We start from the raw sequence: 27,365 nt of genomic DNA, 5'->3' as shown, positions 1-27,365 counted from the left end.
TTTCTACCACACGGTGCTCTGGATGTCCGAGTCGCTCAAACGGCATGAGCAGGAGAAGAATAGAACCAACATCGAACGATGGGAGATACTAGAGTACCTCGCCTATTCCACCTACATGCAGGGTCAGTCACATTCTTCAATTAAGTCAAACATTGTTTCGATGTATTTCGTTTAGTCCAGGTGTTCGATTGCTCCAGGTGCTCGATTAGTCGAGGTGTTCGATTACCCCAGGTCGGACTTTTCCGATTATACCAGGACCTGGTCTAAACGCACACCTCGGCTAAACGAGACGGAATGCTTTGATTTTCAATTTCAATTTTATTGATGTCATGCATTGTACAATAATACAATATTGACACAAGTCAAATACATAGTCACATTGGTAAATTACATTGTAAAAAAATATTAAGATATTCAAATAACAAAAATTATTCAATTCGCTGCCAAGATGACAAGAATCACATCATTTTAAAAATTTCTCAATTCAAAAAATTCCATTATACTGTAATAGTATATTTCGCACTAGGGCCGAAAATGAGACTTTTCCGGCTCGAAATCGGTTTTCAAGTCCGAGGCCGTAGACCGAGGACTAGAAAAGATTGAGAGCCGGAAAAACATTTTTGCCCGTGGTGCGAACGCTATTTTTCGCCACACAGAAAAATAAACAATATAAATATGAGAATAATTGTTATTAGGCTTCCGAAAGCAGAGTGGAAGGGATAGCTCCAGCAAATCTGAGGTAATCTGAATATCAGGAAATTGTCCAAGTATTTTTATTTTTATTCTGATTTGCCTAGTTAAGCCCTCCCCCCCTGATCCACGCCACGACAGCCGCATTGAACCGGCGTTGACTGTCGAGCAGCCCAATATGAGCTGGCAGTGAATTCCATAATCTAATCGCACTAACATGGAATGACTTATATAGCTCAGTGAATTGGAATGGACAATGAGCAAGCTCCATGACGCGTCCCACCCCTGCCAACATCACTCATGAAGCGAAACCCCGCTGCCAAGTAATTGGGAGACCGAGATTTCAAGAGTTTGAAGAGGAACATGAGTGCATGGAGACTCCTGTATTCGTGCAGTCTTAGAAGTTTGAGCTGTCCAAAGTATTGAGTAATATGTTCGTCACGTCGTAAACCAAAGATGAAGCGCACACAGTAATTCTGAGCACGCTGCAATCTCTGAGTAAGTTGAACAGTCATGTCCATAGTCACTAAGTCGCAGTAGAAAAAAAGGGGAATATCAATGTTTTAACTAACATGATTTTAGTAGGAAAAGGTAAAAGGTGTCCAATCCTTTTCAAAGAGTTAATTCCAGCTACAACTTTGTTACTAGTCGAGTTTACATGGTCTGTCCAGTCGAGAGTATTTGTAAAAGTCAAACCAAGATTCTTCACCCTGGTGCTGTAGTAAAGTTGAACATTGTTTATTCTTATGTGTGGTAAGTCATTAAGGCTTAGTCTAGTCAAGAGTCTTGAGTGACCTACAACCATGACCAGCGATTTGCTCTCATTAATTTTTAAACCATTATTCTCTATCCAGGTGATCACACGGGCAAGGTCATGGTTCAACAAGTTATAGAGTCAACCAAAGCAAAATACAATTCCCTCAAGACTGCCTGAGGAAGCATTTTTCTAAGAAAATTAATTTTCTCAGGAGGATAAAAAGATATGTTCTCAGGTTTTTAATATGATTAGACCAGTCAGCCTATCATCAAGCACAAAACCGAGATATGTTATGGATACTTCATGTTATTGTTGTCAATGTGCAACGTTTTTATGGATATATTGTTCAATCCAATATTGATATTTTCTTCGATTTAAATATCTGTTCCCATCTTCCGAATCACTTTTTTACACTTTGTTGTAATTTATTTGCAGCGGACGACTGTTTCGAGCTGGGTAGACAGTCGTACAACAACCAGGATTTCTACCACACGGTGCTGTGGATGTCCGAGTCGCTCAAACGGCACGAGCAGGAGAAGAATAGAACCAACATCGAACGATGGGAGATACTAGAGTACCTCGCCTATTCCACCTACATGCAGGGTCAGTCACATTCTTCAATTAAGTCAAACATAGTTTCGGTGTATTTCGTTTAGTCCAGGTGTTCGATTAGTCTAGGTGTTCGATTACCCCAGGTCGGACTTTTTCGATTATACCAGGACCTGGTCTAAACGCACACCTCGGCTAAACGAGACGGAATGCTTTGATTTTCAATTTCAATTTTATTGATGTCATGCATTGTACAATAATACAATATTGACACAAGTCAAATACATAGTCACATTGGTAAATTACATTGTAAAAAAATATTAAGATATTCAAATAACAAAAAATAATTCAATTCGCTGCCAAGATGACAAGAATCACATCATTTTAAAAATTTCTCAATTCAAAAAATTCCATTATACTGTAAAATGATTTTCCGATCAGCCATTCCTTCAACTTAATCTTTAACAAAACTTCAGAGTCAATCTCAGATATAACAGGTGGGAGAGAGTTCAATATTTCCCTGCTCATGTGATCAGGACTACCCTGGAAAAAAGACGTTCTATGAGCATCTAGTCTTAGAGCATTCCTAGACCTCGTGTCGTACCCGTGTATATCCGATCCTCTAGCCCAGGAAGCTCTATGTTTGAGTCCATGTAGTGCAGCCTCGAGTATGTATAGACAGGGAAGCGTCAGAATTCTTGCACTTTGGAACAGTGGCCTGCAAGGGGTTCTAGGAGGTTTCCCCAGCATCATCCTGACCACTCGCTTCTGTGCCTTGAACACTCTGACAATTCCAGTTGATGAGCCCCAGAAGATCAAGCCGTAGATCAGCGGTTGAAAGTAACCATAATAAGCCGAGAATACTACTTTCTTGTTCAGACTCGTCGTTAATCTTGATATCGCAAATGTTGCCCTACTAAGTCGCTTCACGACCTCGTGCACATGGTAATTCCACCTCAATCCAGAGTAAACCTCGATTCCTAGAAAACACAAGCACCTGTAGATTTGATTTGCTTTGAATCCAACTTGAAATTTAGTGAATTAGAGAATTCCGGGCGGTTGGACTTACTAATAGAAAAATCCATAAAACAGGTTTTCTCGACATTGACTTTCAGTTTATTTGCCTTACACCAATTCTCGATGCTTTCTGTGACGCGCTCTCCCTGCCTCAGCAATTGCTGCAGATCATTCTCAACAATAAGAAAGTTCGCATCATCTGCAAATAGAACGCTACTGGCAAGAGGTACATTACTTGGTAAGTCATTTATATACAATGAGAACAATATCGGACCGAGGACTGTTCCCTGTGGTACTCCCCTTTTTATCTGGCAAATTTTCGACCTCCTTTGATTACTCCAGGTGTTCGATTACACCAGGTCGTCTAAACAAAACCTGGTCTAATCGAGACACAGGACCTGGTGTAATCGAACTACCGTTCTGGGTTAATCGAAGCTTTCCGTTTTAGCCCATATCTGGACTAAACCAGGTCCTGTGTCTCGATTAGACCAGGTCCTGTGTCTCGATTAGACCAGGTTTTGTTTAGTAGACCACCTGGTGTAATCGAACTACTGGGTGAAGGCTGTGCAAAGGCTAAAAATAAACTTCCTACTCGTGATATTTTTCAAAGTTTTTCGATTTGTATCATCAAGCTATCAAAATGAAAAAGTTTTCTCAGGAAAACATTTTTTTCCGATCATTACTTTTTGAGATATGAGCGCCTGAAGTTTGAATTTTTGGGACAGAACATTTCAAATTCGGTAAGAGAAAATCTATGGGATTTGGAGGATAGATTCTTCATGGTATTGATGATCTAGTAAAACAAAAATTTTCTAAAAATATCAATTTTGAAAAAGTTATTCAATTTACCAAAAATAACTCAACTAATAATTATTTTTGGTTATTTTCAGTAAATTGAATAACTATCTTGAAAATTGATATTTTCAAAAAAATTTTGTTTTACTAAATCTATAATCTATAGATTCTTCATGGTATTGATGATCTAGTAAAACAATTTTTTTGAAAATACCAATTTTTGAAAAAGTTATTTTTGGTTATTTTTAGTAAATTGAATAACTTTTTCAAAAATTGATATTTTCAGAAAATTTTTGTTTTACTAGATCATTAATACCATGAAGAATCTATCCTCCAAATCTCATGGATTTATCTCTTATTGAATTTGAAATGTTCTGTCCCCAAAATTTAAACTTTAGGTGCTCATATCTCAAAAAGTAATGATCGGAAAAAATGTTTTCCTGAGAAATTTTTCTCATTTTGATAGCTTGATGATATGCAAATCGAAAAACTTTGAAAAATATCACGAATAGAAAGTTTATTTTTAGCCTTTGCACGGCCTTAATCGAAGCATTCCGCTCGTTTAGCCGAGGTGAGCATTTAAACCAGGTTTTCAGCTTCACTGTAGAATAGGACCTGGTGTAAACGAAACCTTGTCCAATCTAGACACTCCCTTTCGAATTCACAGCTAGAATGCCAAAAAGTGATTGAAATGAAATATGCAATTAAAATAGAAGATGAAAATATAAATGAAATCAAGTTATTGCTTTGTTGTCTAGACTGATATTAGTTATATTAGTTCACAATCACATCAAAAATCAATTATTGTGATAGAACAAAAGGCTAACCAAAAACTGATTCTGTCCCTAATTTCTATCATAAAATTATGTCAAATAAAAAATCGATTAGTTCACAATCACATCAAAAATCAATTATTGTGAGAGAACAACAGGCTAACCCAAAACTGATTCTGTCCCTAATTTTGATCATAAAATTATGTCAAATAAAAAATCGATTCAAACAGTTTTTTTTTAAATTCGAATACTTTTCACTGATTCATGATTTTCTTGTTACCTATATTTCTTCAGTTGAGAATAACACAAATATTTTCAGCGTCATAATGATGTACGGGTTTTCTTTATTGTCAATAAAAAATAAAATAGATGATTATAGTTTGAAATAAAATAATAAAATGTAAAACAATATTACCAAACTCAAAATTTTTCAAAGTTGGCTCAGAAAATTGGACACAAATTTTATGAAGTGAAAGAAATATCCTTGACCAGGACAAGTATTTGAATAAAAAATCGGGGTGGTAAAAGTTTTTTGCTGTGTCTGTTTGTCCTCCCTTAATCATTTAAATGAATAATTATATATCATAATTATATATCATAATTATATATCATAATTATATATTGACCCTTGGGGTACCCCAAGGGTCAATATTGGGCCCTCTACTTTTTCTCATTTATATCAATGACCTGGAATTTGAATTACCGCTTTGCAAGGCTCTGTTCTATGCAGACGACACAACTCTGCTTTTTGGTGGTCAGGGAGAGAGTATTCAGTTGAGAGTGAATAGAGCAGTATTATCTATGAATGATTGGCTATCTGGAAATAGTCTATCATTAAATGTGGTCAAAACTAAATTTCTCCAGTTTCTGACAAAAAATAAGTCACCCTTTCCAATATCCATATCTGTAAATGGTAGGCACATTAGTGAATCGGCTACGTCTAAATTTCTGGGAGTTACTATTGATAAGCATTTCTCTTGGATTCCTCACATCATTGAAGTGTGCAGTAAACTTAGTAAAGTGTGCTTCTCACTGAGAATATTAAAGTCACTGTTAAATAAAGAATATTTACTTACTGTTTATCATGGCTGTTTTGCATCGGTGATGACTTATGCAATGGAAGCTTGGGGATTCTCATCCCATTCCAATGAGGTGTTCAAGATACAAAAGCGTGCTATCCGAATTATAGAAGGCCTTCCAGTATATCATACATGTAGAGGGACTTTTAGCAGACTTGGCATTATGACATTTTATGGTCTTCTCGTTTATCGGTCTGTTATATATATAAGAAGGAATGGTGATCGTTTTACAACTGTAGGAGCTAGTCACAATTATTCTACAAGACATGGTACCAATTTGCTACTTCCCCAACATCGTCTTGCCTTGTCTGAAGGGGATATAAATGTCACTGGTATTAAAATTTATAATAAATTATCAGATAGCTTGAAGTCGATTAATAATGATGCTTTGTTCAAAAAAAACCTTAAAAAGTTTGTTGTAGAAGGAGAGTTTTACTCGTTGATGAGTTTTTGTCTGGCTGACTTTTTCTGACCTTTTATTATGTTAACTAAATACAAAAAACATGTTACCTATGTGTATATATTTGTACTTTGACGACTGCGATATACAGACATTTCTTGTTACGGTATTGTATTTATGCAGAAAATAAAGAATTTGAATCATTGAATCAGTAAAAAAATCATGAATTAGTCAATAATAAAAGATGTTGAATTAGAAATTGTCACAACCACCAACTAAATTCCACTGATAATAATTTGTAACCGTTGATTACGGTTGCTGCGAATACATTGTTATTGATTTATGTATTAGACTTCAATAGTTTTGTTATAAAGTTGAAAGTTTTCAAAAGAAATTTTATTTATTCCTTGTTGTCTTCAATCAAAGGTAGGATTAGAAAAGTGGTTGATGAACTTGGAGGAATAGGAATGTCATTTAACTGGTAGCTCATGAGTCAATGTTTGTATTACGATATTGTTTGAAATATTAATAATTATTATCTAAGGAAAATCCAAATTAAATGCTGTAATTCACCCTGAAGACTTCTGCTACTGCAAATATTGACAACAGGGTAAACAGCTAGATGGGAATTTGATGAGCGCCACTATTCAAAAATTATTTGTCAGCCCGGGATAATTTCCATATTGTTTTATAGGTTTATATATATATATATAAGTGAGTTCATTTTACAGCTCCAGCCGTTTCTCGCATCCCATCTGCCATTTATTGCGATTATTCCAGTCTCCCTGGACCAGATTTCTATTCATCATACACGTATACACCTGTTTGTTCCACAGTTCGGGCGGTCTACCTCTCCTTCTTTTTCCAGGTGGATCCCAATTCAGTATCTTTTTGGGCCACCTCTCATCTCTCATCCTCTGTGCATGTCCTAACCATACAAGGCGCTTCTTTTCAATCTGCTCTACTGTTGTGTCCAGTTTCCCCAATCTGTTCCTTATCTCCGTATTCCTCACTCGATCCATCCTTGAAACACAACAACTCCGGAACTGAAATCCATTTCCACAGCATTTATTCTTTGAGTGTCTCGTTTTGTTAATTCCCATGTTTCAGAGCCATAGAGCAATATACTCTGTACAATTGAATGATACATTTTTATTTTTGTGGGATTTGTAATATTTTTGGACCAAAGTATGGAATTTAATGTTTGTGTTGCCTGCCTAGCCTGTCCAATTCTACTTGTGATCTCTCTTTTGGAATTGCTCTCTGATGATATTACACTGCCCAGGTATTTATATTCAACACATTGCATCACCTTATGATCTCCAACTTGTAGATCCTTAGCTGTACCTCCTGATACTAGGTATTTGGTCTTCTTTTTCTTATTAATATCTGTTCAATGCGGAACAAAGTAAACCGGATAGAGCTGATAGCTGAAAGTAGACGAATTGACATCCTCTGCATAAACGAGCATTGGCTACATGAAGATGAAGTATCATTTTATGTGCCCACTGGTTTTACATTGGCCGACTCATATTGTAGGAATACAAAAACGCATGGTGGCTCATCTATTTTGATTAGAGACTCATTGAGATTCAAGAGAATGGACGTATCAGATTTCACATCAGACAGCCTCTTTGAATTGTCTGCCATTAAATTATTGCCAGTGAATTGTATTATCCTATGTCTGTATAGAGCACCAGACTCCAATGTTAAGGATTTCCTTGTCAAGCTGGAGGAGCTACTAATATATATTACTTCTAAACCATATTCGTATGTTGTCTTAGCTGGTGATTTCAACATGAACATTAACATATCTGACTATGAGAAGACAGACGTAAAGCAATTTATAAATGTTCTAAGATCGTTTGATTTGTATAGCATGCACTCTCATCCAACAAGAGGTCATGCTTGTATAGATAATATTTTTTCTAACATTGATACTAATTCATATGATTGTGAAATCTATAAGCAAGACCTTGTATCAGATCATGCCGGAGTTTTGGTTCATATTCGTCAAGATAATTTTCTTCTCAAAGGGCCTAACCGACAGGATGACGAAAACAACTGTTGTTTAATAAGAGTAGTGTCTCCTAGTAGGTTATACAACCTAAGTCAATTCCTTTCAAGTCTGGACTGGTCACAGATATTCTATGTATGGGATGTGAACAAGGTAGTACAAAAATTTATGAATATACTGTCTCAATACCTGACGACGTTTTGCCCTATGAAAACCCACAAAAATAGAGCCAAGGACTCAAACATGCATGTTAATAGTTGGTACACTCCTGAACTCAAGACCATGAAGAACCACCTGTTAGTCTTGTATAAAATTTGGAAGATCCGAGGTGCCAATGAAGACAAAGAGAGATTCAAGATTTCAAAAACTTTACACTGAAGCGATTGCTAGGGCAAAGTTGTCACTCAACGACAAGCTGTTGACAGAATCTAACAATAAATGTAAAACAGCATGGAAAATCATCAACAATGAATCTAAACACAAGAATAAGTCATCAACTACAATCAACATTCCTCCTGAGAAACTGAATGATTTTTTCTTAGTGCAGGAGTTCATGCTCAGGATATGTCTATCTCTACATCAGTTACAATGGAAGATATGCTGGAAAAATGTAATCTCATCAATTTAAAAAATGTGGCTGCACCAAGATTTGCATGGAAAGAGGTTGACATTGAAACGGTGAAGTCCATAGTGGGAATTCTCAGTTCCTCAAGAAGTGAGGATACCTTTGGTCTTTCAAATTATACGGTGAAGAACATTATCGATTCGATTCTCCGTCCACTGACATGTGTAATTAATTTGATTATGATACTTGGAGTTTTTCCTGAATGCTTGAAAATGTCGATAATAAATCCAATCTATAAAAAAGGTGAAAAGGAACTGCCAGAAAGCTACAGACCAATAGCAATAGTCTCGATCGTAGGTAAAATCATTGAGGCATGTCTACTGAAACAGCTGTATGAGTACTTTGTAGAAAATAATTTGCTCAACCCAATCAATTTGGATTTAGACCAAATCATTCAACAACTATGGCGATTGAAAAGGTTGTCAACTACATTCTTGAGAGCTTTGAAAGCCAATGTATGGTTGCTGGTGATCTACTGGACCTGAGTCGTGCGTTTGACTCCATGTCACATTCAATATTGTTTGAAAAGTTGAGATACTATGGTATTGAAGGTAGCGAGCTGACTCTGATTCAAAGCTTCTTGAGCAATAGACAACAGGTGGTAAAAGTAAATAATAAACTATCTAGCCCAAAAGCCGTGAAAACAGGCGTCCCTCAAGGGTCTGTTTTGGGGCCGTTTTTATTTCTAGTGTTCGTAAATGATTTCAGTTGTAATATACCATGCTTTTCAATATTGTATGCCGACGACACTACAATTCTCAATTCTGGTGCGAATGCGGAAAATCTTATTCATGACCTTGACGTTTCAACAAAAACCTCAAAATATGGTACAATGCCAACAGCCTCCGTCTTAATGAGACCAAAACTGAGAGGATATTATTTTCCTTGAAGAGCAGAATAGATCCTAGCCTAAAAAACTACACGAAGCCGGTCAAATTGCTGGGCTTAATGCTGGACAGTAAGTTTTACTTGGAAGGAGCATATTCAGGTCCTTGCAAAAAAACTAAATCAAGCTTATTTTGTAATTCTCACCCTCTCTCACTCACTAGGCAAAAGCACCCTATGGCCGTCTACTACGCATATGTCTACTCATATCTAAGCTATGGAACCATTTTCTGGGGAAATTCTGTTGATAGCGGTAAAATTTTTATAATCCAGAAAAAAATAATAAGAGTCATTTGTGGATTGAGATCAAGAGATTCTTGCAAAGCATTCTTCAAAAACCTAAACATTCTAACGCTACCATCTATTTATATCTATCAATTGTTGGTTTTTGTTAAACAGAATTTAGATAAATTTCAATTTTGCACAGATAATCACGGGTATAATACACGCAATAGTAGTCTCATTGCTTTTCCAGTACATAGACACACAGCTCTAGAAAAAACTCCATTCTACTCTGGAATACGTTATTTTAATAAATACCTGCAGCCATCAGAAATCTAGATTCAATAAACAAATTCAAACTAACAGTCAGAAAAATGCTAGTAGAGAAAGCCCTATACTCTGCTGCCGAATTTTAATTTGTGAAAAGGGGCTGTTAGAGTGTAACTTAACTTTTTGTGACTTTCATTTCCATGTGAATTTGATGAGATACATCATAGAGTGTATTTATTTATTTTACTTTTAAGAAGTTAGAACTAAGTCTTTTAGATATAATTTTGTTCTAGTATTGACATGTCACCAGTCAAATGAGTGTTACTCAAAAATTGATGTAATGTGACGATAAATAAATGAATGAATGAATGAAAAATTAAATGCTGTAATTCACCCCGAAGACTTCTGCTACTGCAAATATTGACAACATGGTAAACAGCTAGATGGAAATCTGATGAGTGCTACTATTCAAAAATTATTTGTCAGCCCGGGATAATTTCCATCTGTAGTTTGAAATATTGTTTTATCGGTTTTTGCTGATGATAATTTTGTTTGGTTGTTAGCGAAATTTATTTTGTTTCTGAACTCAACTAATGTAGGCTCCAAGTAAGGTTTATAATGTGCGAAATTGTATCATAATGTAATTATTGTATGATGTCGAAATAGAAGTGATTTGATTTGTTTGTGTTGTTCAGGCAACGTGCGCTCAGCCCTGCAGATGACTGACGAACTGTTGACGATTGTTCCGACGCATCAGCGCGCACTTGGTAACCGCGCATTCTATCAGGCGGCCATCGAAAAGACCCCAAATAATGCTGACAATGCGGAACCACAGGTGAGCATAATCCGGGTAAAAGAAAGGAGACGGGGCCGCCGAAAGCAATGGATGAACAGATAGAAGTTCTAGTGACCCTTCAGTGGTCGCCTATTGTTAATGAGTTTCGACATTTTCGTGGTCTATTGTTAAGGATTCCACTCCGAGGAATAAATTGGTGGCCCAGTCTGATTACTTAAAGGCATTTTCAGCTGTAAACCAGTGGTAGCCCACATTGATTGGATGAACACACACATTACTCTCGATTATAAGTAAATAGTATTTAGTCAAACTAGGAACGTATTATTTTTTATTTTTTTTATAAAGATTTTTTAAGAAGACTTGTGCTACGAACACACGCCGTACGCTTTCCATAAGCTGATGCTATAATTATCATACTATACATTATATTGAATTATTTGATAATATTATGTTCATAATAATAAATAATATAATACGCATATCATCAGCTGATGAATAGCGTACGTGGTGTGTAACCACGAATTGTATGTAACTCGAGTTAGTCTGTATACAGCTTGTGAGCAAGTTGACTTTCATCAAAATGAACCATTAGAAATAATTGAATAACAAGTACTTGAACACTGATCTAGATTCAATAATAAAGTGAGAATAGAAGTAACAGGTAAGATGGAAAGTGATAGATGAGTCCCTACCAGCTAAAACAGCCTTCAAGAAAGAAGACGGGGCCACTCCGGCCACTAATACAGTAAGGGTAATGAAGCGGATTCAGAGGACAATAGAGTGTGATAGTCGAGAGTTGGAGGATGAACCTTTTTGGAACAATAGCCCAGTGTACAGGTAGTGCGGCCCCGTCTCCTTTCTTTAACCCTATAATCAATTATAAATTATCAAGAAACAAATCTGAGTATACCCTTTTCTTAAAAATGTTTAAGAAAACTCGAAACATTTAAGAAAATGTTTAAGAAAACTCACAACATGTTTCAACATTTATGTCATTTTCAAGTGAGTGAATAAAATAAATAAATGAAAATTTATGGCGGGTTATCCATCATCAATGTATTGTACATGTGTTTAAACATTTGTGATTGAATTTCTATTGAGTTAGATACGGTTTGCAAACATTGAAGCCTTCAATTTGGCCTTCCTAAGACATGGGTAACCATAGTTAGGAGAGCTTTCCAATCACTACCCTTCTTTATACCACAAACTTTTGTTTTTGTAGTAACCTTATTTTCTAGCGTTCATTTAATTAATCAGGTGCGACCTGAAACTGAGACTCCAGACCTGAGCCAGCTAGGTCACTTGATATTATTATTATTATTGTCACTTTTTGTGTAGTTGAGAAGTTGATATTGTGGTAATTATTCATATTGAATGAAAAAGACTAAGAAATTGTCAAAAAACCACTGATTTATTGATAATTAGAAAGACCGGTTTCGGTTATTACACCATTGTCAATCTCTGATAAATCAGAGTTTTTCTGTGGTTTTTTGACAATTTCTTAGTATTTTTCATTTGAAATGTGAATGGGGTTTTGAATCAAAAGCTTGTGGGGAATAGATAGAAGCAGACCTAACCGGGAATCGAACCCTGAGGCTAAGTTGTGTCAAACAAACAGGGAATACTTCTTAGTTTACATGAAAGAAATTAGAAAATTAATGACTATGAAATATGGCCTAGAATGAAAAAGAATATTTTCCAATATTATTACACCATTGTCAATCTCTAATAAACTCAAATCTCATCAGAGATTGACAATGGTGTAATAACCGAAACCGGTCTTTCTTATTATCAATAAATCAGTGGGTTTTTGACAATCTCTTAGTCTTTTTAATCAATATTATTATTGTAACCGCCCCAGATGGGGGTAGAAGAGACATCTCTAAATACTAATGGGCGAGTCATGGGACTGGACAAACAACGACTTTTTGCTTTCTATTAAACTTCTAAATTTTATTGAATTAATTAATCTAATTTAAATTTGGACAACAAATAATCTATATCGTTTCATTGCACATACTATAAAACTGCACGTTTTTTTTCTAACTGTTCGTCTAGAATTCTAACTGTTTACGATGGTAGCGTGAACTTTACTAATTTCTCTACTTCAAATGAATAATTGGGGACTCGGTAATTGAAGGGTTTCTAGCATGAGCTAGAAAATATAATGGAAATCGTTCAACTTAGAATTTTCAGATCAGTTCAAGAGTAATTTCTATAAAAATATTCAATAAGCTTCCGTTTTTTGTAAGAGAAATATCTGTTGCTCAGTTTAAACGTCAAATGAGAACACTTTTGACAGAAAATCTGCTTTACTCATTTGACTGAATTCCTCAACATGAGCAATGTAACTATTAGTAGCTACTTCTGATCAAATTTGAATTTAGAGTAAATCTTAAATAAGTGTGTGAACTATTATATAAACTTTCATGACTTGTATATTTTGATTGCCTATTATGTGATTATTATTGAATGTCTGTTAGATTTATTATCATTGTAAAATTATCATTGTAATGCATATGACGTTTCACTACACTAGGATGCTCTCACTAATCATATTTTCAAATAAAAATTACACATTCACTTCAAACAATTAAAATACTTCAATTTGTCCCGCGATGAAAACTATTACAATTAAAATTTATACAATATAAATATTCAACAAGCACGTTTATTCTGGGCCCTCGAGGCTCGAGGCTACTACCACTGGATTTTAATCTGTTTCGATTCGCGGCTTGCTTAAGACTGAACTTTTCCACGCAAATTATGTTCCCCTTCCACCAACGAGACGACGGTCCACGTGGAGGCAGAGCACAATTCCGTGGGAAAGGAAAATGCAAGTTTGAAATATTCCCAAATACTCGTGTATTTTCCATCGCTAATGGGAATACAGTTCTGTGAGAATACTTCAACCCTGCATGAAATTTGAGTCTTCCCGGACGCAAGTTAGCAAAATCCTATATATATATATATATATATATATATATATATATATATATGAGAATAGTTGTTTACTAAGCTCTTCCGAAAGCAGAAGTGGAAGGTGATAGCTCTAGCAAATCTGAGGTAATCTGAATATCAGGAAATTGTCCAAGTATTTTTATGTTTTATTCTGATTGTCTAAATAACCTAAAAGATGATGTTCAATTATGTGGGAGGTTGAGTTTATACTTTTTTATTCTTCCAAATGACAATAAGATGATATTATTATAAATGTTTCAATTATTGAATAATGAACACAAATAATGAAAAGTTTTTTGATCACCTGTTTTTTGATCAGATGTTTTTTGATCACCTTTCTTAGTTCCATGTTAGCGGCTGGAAAGGGTACTCTTTCCGGCCTAGGCCGGAAAGAAACCTGTTCTGACGTCAGACGAGAGTCGTCTGCAAACAATGTATTTCAGATCTACTGAAACAGCTGCTTTCTGTGCAGTGTGTCGAAAAATAAATTTCTCACGATAAAAATTCACAAAAAATCAAGTACAAGATTACTAAAGTCTCATCATTCTTAAAGTCCTAATTCTACTCTTTTTATTAATGAACCCAATCAATTAATTTTGTTCAATATTATAACATCACATTATTATTACAGCCTCAATAATTTTGTTTTATGTGTGATTCTATAGTGGTTTAATACTGTCATGGAAATATTAGCCTAATTTCATATTCGATGTAATGTTTGATATACTTTGGACTCCTAGGCCGGTTGCAGACGAGCCACAATCGCATGTGGGATGTGGGAGCGACTATTTTCCTTCTGTGGTACCACAAACGCAGCGAAACGAAATGCATTGGCAGGCATGGCAGTGATATTTCCACATGGCGTTGTGCGCTGTGGTAGCGATTATTTTCCTTGCGATTTTCGTACCACTGGTTTGATCACCACGCTTCCCCTAGCTTCTGTACCACAATCGCAGTCACTGTGACTTTGAACAACAACGTTGTTCTATCTTTCTTCACTGCCATTATAATTTGGACCTCACTTTAAATCCATTATTTGGATATTATTGTAATCTCCTGATAACGATAACCTGTTAATTTCTATATGTACTTTTCAACATTTATGTTTTTGAATTTTGTGTTGATAGATGGCATCACCAGCTGTTGACGACCTGCCAGAAAGAGAGGTGTATGAGATGTTGTGTCGTAACGCTCTCTCTCCCACTCCTCAGGTGCTCGCCCAGCTCAAATGTCGCTATGTGCACAGAAATGTGCCATTCCTCAGGTATCAACTTTCAAGTTAACCCTTGATATTTTAGATTTTTTATAGAACACTTCACTCGAATGTACAATAGATATATGCATCATTTCAATATACTTCATGTTTGATTCAATCTTTACCACAAAAACACTGTTTACTCTATCAGTTTGATCAATTAATACTTTAGGGCCGGTCTCCGAGCTCGGGATTTAGCTAAGTACTAGACTTTAAACAGCTGGAATCAGAAAATTGGCTTTCCGAAACGGGGCGTAGTCGCAGTCATTGTCATAGTCACGTTTGAATTAAATTTCAAAAAAACTACAAAATTAAACACGTAATAAAATAAAGAGAATATAGAGTAAAGTTTCAGCTATTTTAAATTATTTAGAAATATTTAATTTTGTCAAGGAAAAACGTTTCCAATATTATAGAAATGAGAAAATAAAAGCTGCGACAACTGTTATAAAAACTGCAACTACGCCCCGTTTTGAAAAGCTAATTTTCTGACTCCAGCTGTTTAAAGTCTAGAACTTAGCTAAATCCCGAGCTCGGAAACAGGCCTTAAGATATTTATCCACTAGTAGCTCTGTGAACAGTAGACCTCACGCAGTTTTCTCATCCACAAGTATCTTATGTCACCTGTTCTAGTTGATTGAGTTGAATCATAATTTACTCTCAAAAACTGTTGTTTTCTCCAAGATCAAAAACTCACTTATCGTAATAAACTCAGTTCACGTTTGAATTTTCATCCCATACGATAATTTATCCAGGCTCCGTGATAATCTTTCCATCTGATGAAAATATTTCTCAACTATTTTAAAATATTTTTTTTTTAATCAAGAATATTATAATTTCTTCAGCATTATTTAGTTCATTTAATCATTTTTTATTTTCAATCATCTATTAAGTTTGTTTTTCAAATGTAAGAATATTGATACTGATGGGCACGCATCATAAAAATATTGAAACCCTACCTTATAGAAATAGACACGGCCAGACATCTGTGTAATGCATGCATAATGAATAATCCACTTTTTAGCTGATTATGAATAATTTTCTAGTCTGATTAATCCTATCGTTCAAAGTAGATGATATATATAGTGATATCAGAGTATGGAGGAATTCCTTTTCTTTTCATATTATCCTTGAAATACAAAACTTGAAAAACCTTGTGTATACATCGACGCGCAGTTGAAAAAGCAGTTGATTCCTGCCAAATCTCATCGAATTCTATCAACGCGTTTGGCCGTAATCGCGTTACATACAGACAGACAAAAGAAAATCCGAGTTAAAACATAGATCTCACTACGTTCGGTCAATTATGTTTCCCAGTTGGAGAAATTTTAAGTCATTCACATTTGATAGAAGAATAAAATCAAAGGTGGTGGATGGTTTCTATTTTCCAATTTTTATACAATAAAGCTATTTTTGTTCTACTATTTTTTACTTTTGCTACAATGAAAGCTATCCTTGTCTGTCATAAAACAAAGCAGATAGCTCTATCACATCCCAAATCCGCACCGCTATTGAATATTTTTAGTAATATCAATAATATAGTAATAAATTATTCATTATCAAAATTTGGGAATAGAATAATCTTGGACCATGTCTGTTGTTTTTTCCCGATCATATTTATATGATTTGTTATTATATCCAATAATAGCCTTAATGAAAAATATCGGGGCACCGAGCTTCGCTCGCTATTTATTTATTGATAAACAGAACACAATTCTTTAAAATGATTGGGGAAGGACAAACAGGCACAGCCCAAAACTGTTTCTTCCCCGAATTTTGATTTATACACTATCCAAAAAGTAGGTTATGTTTCATACACTTGAATTCAGGTCAAATTCTCAGTCCAAACATTTGAAAACAAAGAAGCTCTAATTTAGATTATTACAAACCAAATTGAATAACAAAATAACACTCACTAATCACTTAAAATTGTCAAATAATGATTGACTTTGAAAATTATGATATACTCTTATTAAGAATGATATACCATGTCATGTCAACCAATCAGATTACTTTGATGAAATCGTTGAACATTTCTAGATAATATTTCTCCTGAGATAGGCTGATTGATTACACAGCTGAACATAATCATGTCTCTCTCCCACACAGGCACTCGTATCTTTTGTTATCGACAGACGACAGAATTGTCATCTGTTTTTCCAAGGATGAACAATTATTATCCCTTTTCATGTCCTTCAGTGAGTTTTCCCAGGGATGAGACCTAGTACAATCGAATTTTTTATCATAAAGCTACTATGTTCCAAATTTCGTGAAAATCGTTAGAGCCGTTTTCGAGATCCGTTGGACATGCATAACCAGATAACCATATAACCATATAACCAGATATCCAGATAACCATATAACCATATACAGAAATTGATCGCTTAATATAATAGGATAAATAAATAATATAGGCCTAGTACTTGGAATAAACGTGGAAACTCAGCTTTGTCAATATTGTTAGTTAGGACTTACGTGACGACCTGTATTTTTGTATAATTATTCTCACTAAATCTTCTTTTTTTACAGAATTGCTCCGTTGAAAGAAGAAGAAGCCTATCTGGAGCCTAGGATTGTGCTATATCGTGACGTCATCTATGATGGCGAAATAGAAATCATTAAGAAAATGGCGTCACCTAGGGTGAGTTTTAAATTCTAATTCCTTACATTTTCCGATGATTTAGTAGTGCTTCGTGATAGTAGATCATCTCGAAACAGGAATGAATAAAATTGCTACCTACCACTGATTTTTATAACTTAATTTAGTCATAAAATGATGCTGAAAACTTGCACAGCATCTACAAGAGTAGATTGTTGAAAACAATAATTAATCTTTGTTTTAACCATGTCTACTACACTGGAATTTGTTACTATTGTCTACAGAGTGTCTGATAAGTCACTCCCTATTTTTATACAGCTATAATTTATTTATTTATGAACTAATTTTATTAGAACCACATATTTTGTTAGAGCACTCCTTGAGGTTGTGTTTAACACAAATTTTCATTTTTCTCAGTTTAAAAATGCCCCCTCTCTTGACTGTGGAAGAACGAGCCAAAATAGCAGCTCTTAATGAGTTCTGGGGCATTATTAATTGTTGTGTTAGTTACAAGAAATAAAGAGAATCTGAAAGAACTTTTCTGTACAGTGAGGGATGAGGCTGGAAGTGTGGGTCTGGAAATAAACATTGAAAAAACAAAGTACATGAGAATGTCAGCAAATGAGCAGAGGAGACAGGTAAATAACTTCACATAAATATCACATGGTTGTGAAATAGAAGGCGTTAGTAAGTTCAAATACCTTGGGGTAATGCTAACTGGTGATAATAGAAGAAGTAATGAAATATATGACAGGATCATGATGGGCAACCGTGCATATTATGCAAACCAAAAAATTTTCAAGAGCAGACTCATTTCGCGTGAAACAAAAGAAAAAATGTACAGGACATTAATAAAGCCGGTTGTGACATACGGATCGGAGACATGGACAATTTTGAGCAAGGATGAGAGAGCACTGAGCGAAAAGAAAGAAAAATGTACAGAAGGATTTGGGGACCAAAATGGGATGATGGAAATTGGAGAGCCAGGCATAGTAGTGAGATTGATGAAGTCATTGGGCAAAAAAACATTGTACGGTCCATAAAGGCAAAACGTATAGAATGGCTGGGTCATGTGGCAAGGATGGGTGAAGAGAGAGTCCCATTGAAGATGATGGATGAGATGATGATGGGGACAAGGAGAAGAGGAAGACCAAGGAGGAGATGGCTGAATGACGTCCTGGACGATCTTCGGGTGCTAGGAGTGGCAGACTGGCGACGAAGAGCCCAGGAGAGAGAAGTTTGGAGGCATTATGTAGAGGAGGCCAAAGTCCACCCAGGACTGTAGAGCCACATAAAGTAAAGTAAAAGTAGTAATGAGTTCTGGGGATCTGTGGTGCGAGTACAAAGGTGGTGGAGGGCTGAACGAGGGATCCATGCAAAACTGAATGCAAAAACTGTTGAAAATTTCCATTGCAAATTACTAACAACAGGGAGTGTCGCAGATGCAAGACGATCAGGAAGACCATCAACGTCAAGGACGGCAGAGAATGTTAACAGAGTTCGTGAAATGTTCATGAGGAGCCCTAAAAAATCACTGCGTCAAGGATCTCGTGAAAGTGGTCTTTCACGTTACTCTGTTGCAACGATTCTTAAGAAAGATCTCAATTTTGCATCCAGTGTTGCATGGATCTCTCGTTCAGCCCTCCACCACCTTTGTACTCGCACCACAGATCCCCAGAACTCATAAAGAGCTGCTATTTCGGCTCGTTCTTCCACAGTTAAGAGAAGGGGTATTTTTAAACTGAAACAAATGAAAATTGGTGTTAAACACAACCTCAAGGAGTGCTCCATCTGACAAATAATGTAGTTCTAACAAAATTGGTTCATAAATATAGAAATTACAGCTTTATAAAAATAGGGAGTGACTTATCAGACACTCTGTAGACAATAGTAAAAAATTCCAGTGTAGTAGACATGGTTAAAACAAAGATTAATTGTTTTCAACAACTACTCTTGTAGATGCTGTGTAAATTCTATGGATCTGCAAGTTTCCAGCATCATTTTATGACTATTTTATGACACTTTCATGACTGCTCCATCTAACAAATGTAGTTCTAAAAAAATTGGTTCATCAATATAGAAATTGTAGCTGTATAAAAATAGGGAGTGACTCATCAGACACTCTGTATTTATCTATATTTATCTATCTACCTGGATAACAAACGAGACTTGATATGGATTAAATTTATTCCAGTTTCAACTGAGAATCCGTTTGAACGAATAGTAAGATTCACTTTTGTCTGAATTGGTTGAAAGGCATGCATTGATGCTATCCATTAGGATAGCTGACTGTTGAAGCTTCTAAAGTAAGGCTCACCCTAGACGTGGGGCAACTAACATTTTTGAAACAATAAAAATGATCAAGTACCCTTCATTTTATCACAACACAACTAGTTTTACTTTCCTTGCCCTATTACCATAGGTAAGGAAAGTATTGCTTTCCGAAAAAATTAAGGTACCCCAATTTCTAAATTTCTATACGTTTCAAGGTCCCCTGAGTCTAAAAAGTGGTTTTTGGGTATTGGTCTGTGTGTTTGTGTGTGTGTGTTTGTGTGTGTGTGTGTGTGTGTGTGTGTGTGTGTATGAGTGTATGTGCGTCTGTGTACACGATATCTCATCTCCCAATTAACGGAATGACTTGAAATTTGGAACTTAAGGTCCATCTCCTATAAGGATCCGACACGAACAATTTCGACCAAATGCAATCAAGATGGCGGCTGAAATGTCAAAAATGTTGTCAAAAACAGGTTTTTTTGCGATTTTCACAAAAACGGCTCCAACGATTTTGATCAAATTTATACTAGAATAGTCATTGATAAGCTCTATCAACTGCCACAATAAACTCCCATATCTGTAAAAATTTCAGGAGCTCCGCCCCATCTATGCAAGTTTGATTTTAGGTTCCCAATTATCAGGCTTCAGATATAATTTGAACAAAAAAATTCAAGTGAAAAAGATTCAGCATGAAAATATCTACAAGTAATGTCCAGTAACATTTTCACCTAAATTTGAAAATAAGCTCGAAATTCGAGAAAATGTGATTATTCAATTGCAAACTGTTGGCAACTGTTGATTCTATTGGATCATTCACTTTGAAGAGATAGCAGACCTCGTGTGTTTCTAGCGTTATTGTCTTGTCACCAGCTGGCTCAAATATTTGAATAGTAAACTTGAGATGCGCGGGAAGACTAGCGTCAGGTGATCAATTTTCATAACGGCAAGGAAAGTTGTGTGAGTGCGCCACACCAGATTTCTAACTGTTGAAGAGCTTATAATAATTTACACTTGAAAATGGCTCTTGAAGAATTGCAACTATTGAAGAGTTGTCTTTTTTCTTTAGGGCTACTTTTAATATAAATAAAATAAAAATATAGATCTTAGTACCATTTTAAATTATTTTGTCACTAAATAATAAAATAATTTAAAAGGGTACTGAGATTCATATTTTTATTTTATTCATATTGAAGAATTGTATTGTGATAAAGGTAACTTTTTAATTTTTATTGTGTTCCAGTAGTAATATCATAGAGAAACAATAGCGTAAGTAGATATCCTATGGTATAGGGCGTTTATGTCGCAACTTATCTCAAGCCGATTACTCTCGATTATTGTCGATTTTTACTGTTTTGACCGGGTAAGAGTGTATGAACCCCACAATATGAGAGACTACCAGCGTCATAAAGCTTCACAGGAAAGAGCTACGTGGACTATCAGCTTGAGATAACAGTAAAAGTTGCGACATAAACGCCCTCTACCATGGGATATCTACTTATGCTATTGTTTCTCTATGGTAATATTTATTGCTGAGAAAGTATATTTTGTTCATTCAAGTATTTCTATGTAACACTTTATTATCATGACAGAAGACAGAGTCACCCAACTGGCAAGAATAGATTTTTCAACTTTGCATATACAGAGTGACACAGAATAACGGGCACGTTTGAAAAACGCCATAAAACATTAGTGGGAAGGGCAAAAATGATTTTATTCAAACTAATGTAAAGTTCAAGACTTGCCATTTGAGAATTATTAATAACATCCATCACTATTCGACAATTACTTATTTAAGATGGCTTCCTCCTGAACGAATACACTCTTGAAATCTATGTTGACGATTCCTCATTGATCGCTGCTACATCTGCGTTTCCTGGTCCCATGATCTGTCCACCTGCGATTTTCTGTATGTGGAGCTATCTCAAATCAAACGTTTTCACAACTTGACCAATAACTGTTGTTGAATCATAACAGTTGAAATTAACAATATCCCAGCTGAAATGTTGCAGCAATCGTTCAGGAATCTCAACACAGATTTCAAGAGTGTATTCGTGCAGGAGGAAGCCATCTTGAAGAAGTAATTATCAAAAAGTGATAGATGTTATTAATAATTCTCAAATGGTAAGACTTGAACTTTACATTCTCTCTTCTTTTTCTTCTCCCGAGCCTATGTCCCATTTCTCTTGGGGTCGGCCCTCCTAATCCTTTTCCGCCATTCCGGGCGTTGTTGAGTCAGTTCAGGCTCTAAATCCGTCGTCCTCATATCTTTGGAAATGGTACCCATCCAGGTTGTCGGCGGTCTACCAGGGTGTCTCCTAGGCTGTTCAATTTCCATGACGAGTCTGGTCATGTGATCCTCACCGCGTCTCATAACGTGCCCGTACCAGCGCAAGCGATTCTCCTTTAGCTTATCAGTTATATTAGCAAATTTAAATGTTCCTCTTACATATTCATTCCTAACTTTGTCTTTCAGGGTTACACCTCCCAACCACCGGAGCATCTTCATCTCTGTAACATGAATTTGTTGTTCATCTGACTTTCGCATAGCCCAACATTCAGATCCATACATTAAAACTGGCCTGACTGCTCTCTTATATATGTTTCCTTTGACCTCGATGGGCATTTTTGCATCGCAGATGACTCCCGTCAATGATCGCCATTACAGTCACGCAGCTGTTATCCGGTCCTTGATGTCTCTGTCAACGGAGGCTGTAGATGCAAGAGTAGATCCCAAGTATTTGAAGTGGTCAACTTGTTTTAAAGGAGTGCCATCAAGCTTTACATTGGTTAAAATAAAATCATTTTTCCCTTCCCACTAATGTTTAATGGCGTTTTCAAATGTTTCCGTTATTCTGTGTCACTCTGTATATTTTCCTTTATAGATTCTCTACTTTTAATCAATGCTTCAAGATGCAAATAGGGAAATTCCTCCTATGTTTGGTTTTGAAGTGGAGAACTACAAGATTCAACCTATTTCGGACTATGTGTAACCTTATCTAAATTTGGGAGAGGAATAGCACAATGTTACATTATTTTTTCTCCCTATCATTTTGATGATGCACTCATTCAATGAATGAATAAAGAATAGAGAATCATTTACACATTATTGGTCTGTTGACTGAAATATTACATTATCAATGAAATTCCTTGTTAATTCATTATCTTATTTGGATGTGTTTAGTTGAAACGCGCCACCGTGCAGAACTACAAGACAGGCGAGCTTGAGGTGGCCAGCTACCGCATCAGCAAGTCAGCGTGGCTGAAGGAGGCCGAACACCCATCCATCGAGCGACTGAGTCGGCGTGTCGAGCACATGACCTCACTCACCACGGCCACAGCTGAGGAGCTCCAAGTGGTCAACTATGGCATTGGCGGCCACTACGAGCCGCACTTCGACTTTGCCCGGGTGAATTGCATTGATTCTTATGGGACGGTTCACACTGAAACTGAAAATTAATAGCATTGATTCTTATGGGAGAGTTCACACTGAAACTGAAAATTAATAGCATTGATTCTTATGGGAGGGTTCACACTAAAACTACAATTTAATAGAATTGACTCTCATGAGTACTGAAACTGAAATTGAGTAGCATTGATTCATATGTGAGGGTTCACACTAAAACTACAATTTAATAGAATTGACTCTCATGAGTACTGAAACTGTAATTGAGTAGCATTGATTCATATGTGAGTGTTCACATTGAAACTGAAAATGAATACACTGCATTGGTTCTCATGGTAGTGTTGACACTTAACTAAAATTGAATAGCATTGGTTCTTATGGGACGGTTCACACCGATTATGAAAATGAATAGCATTAGTTCTTATGGGAGTGTTCACACTGAAAATCAAATTGAATAGCATTGATTCTTATGAGAAGGATCACACTGAAACTGAAAATGAATTGCATTGGTTCCCAGGCATTTTTGATTCTATACTATCATAATATTACACTATCCCATAGTTTGTATAAGCTATACTAAAATAAATATTATCTATGCTGGGTTTTCTCTTATTTGTCTGAAACTTATGAAAATGTTTCAGACATTTTGTTTCTGACAGGGAGGGTTCACATTGAAACTAAAATGTAAGCATTGGTTCTTATAGAAGTGTTCACACTGAAACCTCAATTGAATGACATTTGTTCTTATGGGGGTTTTCACACATAAGCCGACTGCTACTAAAAACGAGTACTATATTAGTTCTCACGGGAGTGCCTCATATAAAGGCTGATAACAACTCTGTAATTATTATTAAACGTAATTCCAATTAAATCACCTCAAATATTGACAACAGGGTGAACAGCTAGATGGGAATTAGATTGTGATTTACAGCATTTAATTGGAATTTCGTTTAATAATAATTATTTATTAATTAGCATTTGAACAAATGCAACTTCCAATTTATTTCCATTTGTGAACTCTGCAATTTATTTATTTATTTATTTATTCATATGCAAATACAATTCAGGTAAAAACAACAGGCATTTGCCCAAAACTGTTTCAAACCTTAATTTAGAATACACAGTCTAAAGGTTATGCTACTTACGTAACTTAAATGATAATATTATTCGTACACAATTCTGAGTCCAAAAAATTTATCTACTACAATTTTGAATTTATCAGATTGATAAATTTCCAAATACAAATCTAAACAAAACTCTTCCTTCACAATTGCAAAAAATTCTTGTGTGTATTTACCGCAAATCAATATTCAATTGTAGAATAGATTTTTCTGTGTTAGTCTTCTTTAGTAGTGATAGTAGTATATTGGCAGCAAGCAACAGAAAAATAATCACTTTGTTTCTCATGATTGTGTTCACACATCGGCAGAATGGAAATGTCTGAATACTCCGACACAGACAGAATACATACATAATGGATACATACAGCCACTCCCTTTTCAACAATGGTGGCCAGACTGATGATCAGCGACTTGGCGTCCAGGTCACCATTGTAAACAGCTTGTATTCCCCTGAGATGAACACTTCTCCCAAAAAAGTGAATTTGGCAAGAAAAAAAATGAATAAATAAATAAATTGTCAAATAAGCAAATTTATACATATGAAAAATAGATAAATATTCATTAATACAAATATATTACAAATTTATTCAATATTATAAAGATATACGATCATATGCTGATAGTGAATGTTTTTGTGATTTTTCTGGCTTCAAATTTATCAAGTTTTTTAATATTTTTCAATTTATTAATGCATTTTCAAGTGTAATAATAATTTGTTTCATCTTTCTGATCGACCGAGATACAAAATTTTTAGTACAATGTATATTTGGACTTTAAATTTTTGTGATCTTTATAAAAGTGTTTTCATAACCTCATTTGGACTATTTTTATCAAAATTAGGGAGAGGAACAGTTTTGGGTTTATCCTGTTATTCTCTCCCAATCATTAATTTGATGTTGTGATTAAGGAATGTAATAATAATAATAATAATAATAATAATAATAAATCTAACTGCTGAGTCCAGACTCCTGTTGCAGCAACATAAGGACAAGTCCTTGCATGGTGTTTTCTACAGGCATGTTGAGGAGCAAGGCTTGTCCAAGCCACTGACTTTTGCTTTTCTGAAGTCAGCAGCCCTGAAATCTGAGACTGAGGGTTTCATACTGGCATGTCAAGATGGTGTCATCAACACATTGTCATACCGCAGCAGAGTAATGCACATGGATGTTCCTGATATCAGTTGCAGGGTGTGTCATAGAGCACCAGAGACGATCATGCACATCCTGTCTTCTTGTTCTGTGCATGCAACTGCAGGCTACATCCATCGACATAATGCTGCTCTGCGAGTTCTCTATTACCATCTTAGACACTCATATGGTATCGACAAAACACCAGTGCTGCCTTATGCCCCAGGGGAAATTGAATCTGTTGTGGGGAATGAGAGGTGCCGAATTTATTGGAATTACTCATTCTCTACCACCAGGCTTTTAAGAGCCACAAAGCCTGATGTTGTCCTCCTTGACATCACTTCGAAGACAATGTATGTCATTGAGTTTTCAGCACCAGCTGAGGGTAACATTGTCACCAAAGAGGAGGAAAAACAGATGAAATATCATGACCTACTAATGGAGCTGCGCAGGCTAAACCCAGGCTACTCTGTGAGAATGGTGGTGTTGATTGTAGGTGTACTGGGAGGCATGAGACCTTCATTTTTGGCCAACCTTAGAACGATTCCAGCCTGTGAGAGACCTGCTGCTGTGCTTGCAGGTCAGATGCAGAAGGCTGTCATTCTTGGATCATTACGTCTACTCAGAGCAAACGATTTAATGGTAACGGACCCAGTATGATTGTTTACCACATGGACATGTGGAGCACTCACTCTGGAAAAATCGCTTGTCACTCTTCCTTGGGGGTCGGAGCCCAGGGAAATGGTGGTCAAGCAAAACCTCAAACAATAGGATAATAAATAAATCTAATAACTATTTGGTGATACATTTTACAACTATTCCATATTACAAAACTTATATCTAAAAAAATTAAAAAAATAAAATAAAAATTTGCCAAATTCACTTAAGGTCTATTATCTAGGAGCAACCCAAAAAAATTCAATTCTGTTAATGCTATGAGCAGTCATAAGGCAAACCAGCCTAAGGCACTGCCAATTAGGGTGAGTCACTCACCCTGTTCCACCCACAGTCAGTCAGAATGGAAAGTCGGCTAGTATCCTGACGCCAAAATCCGCCATCTTGAAAGAAAGTTCAGCATTGTAACAGTAGCGGTAATTTTAATTTCAAACAAGATGGCGCAGTCACGTGACGTGGTCTTGGTGCACTCAAGTCTTGGCGTCATGTAGAATGTATTGGCTGGATTGGGTACGCGACTAGGTGCCACCCCGACTACTTGTCCCCTTTTAAAACCGGTTTTTAGGGAACAAGTAGACGTGAGCCATACCCGTCTACTTGTCTCCTTTCTGAGGAGGTGACAACTAGTCGGGGGGACACCCTGTCGCGAGGGTGCGAGGTGTCAAGTTGTCGTTTACGGTCATGACTAGTTGGCACCTCCGATCCAGTAGGTGTCAAGTAGTCGGGGTGACAACTTGACGGCAATGGTATATTTTTACGAGGGTACAAGTAGTCGTCTACGGTCACGACAACCTATCCCCTCGACTCCACTCCACAAGAAATCACCATTCCAGCTGGCTCTTCATTTGAAAGTTGGAAAATGAAGCCTATCTATCAAGTTCTATATGAAAAGGCATCAAGATTCCTAATTTTGATATAATAAGATATTTTCAACATCATATCTTTGTGAGTGAGCCTTTTCAACCATGATGCAATCAAGAATAAGTATAGAAACAGACTGTATAGAAACAAGTGTATATAAATTATCATTTATCCTCATATCAATTACCAGACTTCACGTAATACCTCAGTTGAT

At 36.0% G+C, this 27,365-nt stretch overlaps 1 protein-coding gene across 1 annotated transcript in view; it reads left to right on the top strand.

Moving 5' to 3' along the window:
• The window catches only part of LOC111057880 (prolyl 4-hydroxylase subunit alpha-2), a 147,529-nt gene that overhangs the window by 109,305 nt on the left and 10,859 nt on the right, over nt 1–27,365 (top strand). The window contains exons 6-10 of the mRNA XM_039419696.1: nt 1–122; nt 10,775–10,914; nt 14,964–15,100; nt 17,621–17,732; nt 23,146–23,370. The exon at nt 1–122 is cut by the window's left edge and continues 46 nt beyond it. Of these exons, the coding sequence (XP_039275630.1) occupies nt 1–122; nt 10,775–10,914; nt 14,964–15,100; nt 17,621–17,732; nt 23,146–23,370 (736 nt within the window). The remainder of the gene's footprint in view (nt 123–10,774; nt 10,915–14,963; nt 15,101–17,620; nt 17,733–23,145; nt 23,371–27,365) is intronic.

This window comes from Nilaparvata lugens, chromosome 1 (assembly GCF_014356525.2).
Source record: "Nilaparvata lugens isolate BPH chromosome 1, ASM1435652v1, whole genome shotgun sequence".
NCBI classification, from domain to species: Eukaryota; Metazoa; Arthropoda; class Insecta; order Hemiptera; family Delphacidae; genus Nilaparvata; species Nilaparvata lugens.
This window is presented reverse-complemented; position numbering and strand designations above follow the sequence as displayed.